We start from the raw sequence: 3940 nt of genomic DNA on the forward strand, positions 1-3940 counted from the left end.
CTGCAGGCCAGTGCTCTATCCACTGAGCCAAACCTGCTACAGCCAGGCCGATATCTTTTTTTTTTTTTAATATACTTTATTGATTTTTTTACAGAGAGGAAGGGACAGGAATAGAGAGAGAGAAACATCAGTGAGAGAGAAACATTGATCAGCTGCCTCCTGCACACCTCCTACTGGGGATGTGCCTGCAACCATGGTATATGCCCTTGACAGGAATCGAACCTGGGACCTTTCAGTCCGCAGGCTGACACTCTATCCACTGAGCCAAACCAGTTAGGGTATGGGAATCTTTTTAAAATCCTGTAGTGGTCAGCTCTGTTTTGTCATTGCCACTTCGTTTCTGTATTTGGAGTGTTTCTCAGTAGAAATGAGGAACTCTGAGAAACGGCTGCCTCCTGGAGGCATGCGCCTTTCCAAGCTTCCCAGTTCATTTCCTTCCTTCCTCTTACGATGAAGTTCTCACATCTTTAGGTTTATGAAATTAGAAGGAGTATAGTGCTCTTTTACTCTTTCTTTCTCAGTATGTTGAGTGTTAGTAGTTTTTCAGGAGAACATAGTCATTTGGAGTTAGGACAGAGTACTGTACGAAGCCCTGGGCCCTGTCAGGACCCCTGGTTTCTGGTTCTTGTGCTGCCACGAAATGCTCTGTAATCTTGGGCAGTTGCCTCATCTCTGGACCTTTGTTTCCTTAAGGAGAATGAGAGAACTAATGATCCTGACTCCCTCTTTTATATCAGTACTAGAGGCCGGGTGCACGAAATTTGTGCACGGGTAGCGTCCCTAGGCCTGGCCGGTGATCAGGATCGATCAGGTTCCCGCCTCCCTTTCCTATCTTGCACTTTTTCTTTCCTAGATTTACTGAGCTTCTGAGAAAAAGGACAAGTGATGGTTCGTATTAAGCAGTTAATTAGTTCATAGCAGTGCTAACTATTTGTAAGGCACTCAGAAATGGTTAAAAATATGAAGTTATAAAAGACTCAGAGTCTGTCTTCATAGAGCTCACCCTGGAACCAGATTGTGAATCATATGTGAGAGGTGCCAGCCAGAGTGACCCAGGAGTGGAGAAGGCCTGTCTTAAACTAAGTGTCAAGTCTGAGGAGAAACACTTTCTGGTTCCCCATACCAGGAGACTCATGTGTCTCTAGGTTGGCTGGTGATAGGACATTTCACTTGAGAGCTCCTTGCTGGGTGGACATCATGCTCTGTTGCATCAGTAGCTCCAGAAGATCCAGTGTTTTGGTGTCATCCTTGTAGAGCACGGTTGCCCTTTATATTTGAAAAGGATTAGGAAGGGATCATCCAACAAACTTGGTGGCAGGCTTCCATTAGTCATGATACTTTTGTATAGTCGGCCACCAATTGATGGCAGGGATTTTTTTGTGTTTTTTTTTTTTAAATGTAAAATTAGGCAGATAACTCAAACATTTCTTTGTTTAGATTGCTGGTCAGTCTGATAATTCTTTGATCAGGAAAATCCTTTATTTTGATGGGTGGTTGGTAAAGTTTTTGTTGTAACTCAAGTAAAATTAAGCTCAGTAGGTAAAAAGTAAAAATGTATTAGTCTTAAGACTTTATATGAACTTACACTTTTCATTGAATTGTTACATAATAAAAGCTCTGTGGGCTCATAAGCTGGTTTCTTCTCTTTATGTAGGTGCTGCAAAGCTGGTGGTAGCTGTGGCAGTATTTTTACTGACGTTTTATGTTATTTCTCAAGTATTTGAAATAAAAATGGATGCAAGTTTAGGAAATCTCTTTGGTAAGTTCCATTTTTTCCCTATTTTAAATCTTGTTTTTGATGTGAGTGTCTCGTTACCACTTCTCAACATTGAGTCATGCTGTGTAGTCTGTCTAGAAAAGAAAATGTAATTATGCCAATAAGTGCGATTCATTCAAATGTTTTAAAAAACACAATAGAAAGTCTCAAAATCAGTTCAGTGTAAAGCATAAATCTTCTATTCAACATTTTGAATATCTTTAGTGGAGTGTCGCAGGGTCATTAATCATGGCATTCTAAATGTGCATTGTGGAAAATATCACACTCTTTGAGCTAGCTGATAGGAAATTTGGAATCAAACCTAGCCCTTAATTAAAAAGTGGTTAGGAGTCATGATTATGCATTTTAAATACCAGCCATAGAAATCCAGTTTGCTTTTCTACCCTTATTTTTCTCCTGCAACATTTTTCTTTTCACCAGTTTGTATAATGCTCTATTGTAAACATACCATTGTAAGCTACCTTAACTCAGTTTTTAACATTTACATTAATAAAAGAAATTAACATTTGAAATGTTTGCATAAGCTTTGGCTGTTGTTTAAGGTATTAAAAACCACTCTTGAAAGGTGAGGCTATGAAACCAATTAACAGTATTTTGGCCTGGTAGGCAGGAAGTGGATGGAACAACTTTCAGATCTCGGGAAGAGCGAATTGTTTTCCATACATTAATATTTGGAGGGAAAGCACAAGAACAAGTTCACATCCTCTTATATCTAGTTTCAAGATTCCCTTAAGGCAGTGCTTCTCAAACTTTACTGTCAGATGATCTCCAGGGAGTCTTAGTAAATGCAGGTTAATTGTCTGGAATGGGGCCTAGGAGTCTGCATTTCTAACAAGCTCCCAGGTGATGCTGCGATTCCTACTCACAGACCACATTCTGAGAATCAAAGCTTTAGACAATTCAGACATGTACTCATCAATTTGTGTATAAACATTTTTAGGTGACTTTCTAACAATGACTACTTAGGTATACTTCCTCGTATTGCACTGAATTCTGCCCTTTATACTCCCAGGTAATAGCAGCTCAGCATTAATGATCTCTCAAATAGTTAAATTGAGATGACCCATCAGGTCATCTTTTCACAAGTTTTCATCTTACCAAGTTATGGACTCTTCCCTTTCAGTCGTTTCTCTTAATGTACCGGTTCTTTTTCAGAACATCTGTTGTTCAGCACCCATCTTAAAATGAAGTTTCCTGGGTCCAGCATCGAGTAGTTATTGCAAAGTACAGTGAGGCTTGACCTACTCCTTCTGTAGACAGTATTTCTGTTCCTGCGGAGGCCCAGCTGGTGCCTTGGAGAGTGCAGCTGGTTTCAGAGGCATGATGGCAGAGAGACACTGAGGGCTTTGAGGACTTGTCCAGGGCATGTGGGAACAATGGGGCTAGCTAATTCTACTAACAAAGGCCGATGGTTAAGGAAGATGATTAGGGGATCTTAGTGGAAGCAAGTTGAACATTTTTTCTTTTTCTAAGTAATGGAGAGACTTCCACTGGTCTGGAGGCCTTGGACAAAGAATCAGTGAATTACAAGTCAGTGGGAGGAGACTGAACAGACAAGGAAAGCAGGATCCTTGAGAGAAGGGAGGCAACAGGACCATTGGTACAAATACAACGTCAGGGAAAAGGCCCACTGTTTTCAGAAAGAAGAGGCTGGGTGAAGCCACTGTTCACCCTAGTTTGGATCTTCATCTCTAGTCTGGACTGTTTCCGTAAGCATCCCAGGGATCTCGTTATGTCTGCTTTTCCTCTTTGATATATGCCTATCTCCCCAAACTGCCTCCAATCTGCCCCCCCCCTCCACCTGTGCCACACACTCACCATGCCAGTCTGCATATGATCTAGGGCAGGGGTGGGCAACTTTTTTGTGAGTGTGTGCCAAACCAGCAAAATCTCTGACTCAAAATTCTTCTGCGTGCCAACCCTAATTTTTTGAGAACACGTTACGCCTACTTGATATCTCCTAAGGTGTACGTATGTGAAGAACCTTGAAGAAATAATAAAATTCATTCAAGCGACAAAAACACAGTATATGATGATGAAAAATACATTTATTTTTTAATGTATACATGTACACTGATAGTCCAACAGAAAACTTTATGACTCTGTTTGATATTATCAGTGGGACTTTTGCTGCTGCATCACTGATGACAGAGATTTTACCTC

General features: G+C 40.7%; 1 protein-coding gene across 2 annotated transcripts in view; it reads left to right on the forward strand.

Moving 5' to 3' along the window:
• Positions 1–3940, forward strand: part of FAM3C (family with sequence similarity 3 member C) — a 44762-nt gene that overhangs the window by 9333 nt on the left and 31489 nt on the right. For both annotated transcript variants that reach the window (XM_006756828.2, XM_006756829.2), the window contains exon 2: positions 1655–1759. In XM_006756828.2, the coding sequence (XP_006756891.1) occupies positions 1655–1759 (105 nt within the window). The remainder of the gene's footprint in view (positions 1–1654; positions 1760–3940) is intronic.

Source organism: Myotis davidii, unplaced genomic scaffold, assembly GCF_000327345.1.
Source record: "Myotis davidii unplaced genomic scaffold, ASM32734v1 scaffold654, whole genome shotgun sequence".
Taxonomy (NCBI): Eukaryota; Metazoa; Chordata; class Mammalia; order Chiroptera; family Vespertilionidae; genus Myotis; species Myotis davidii.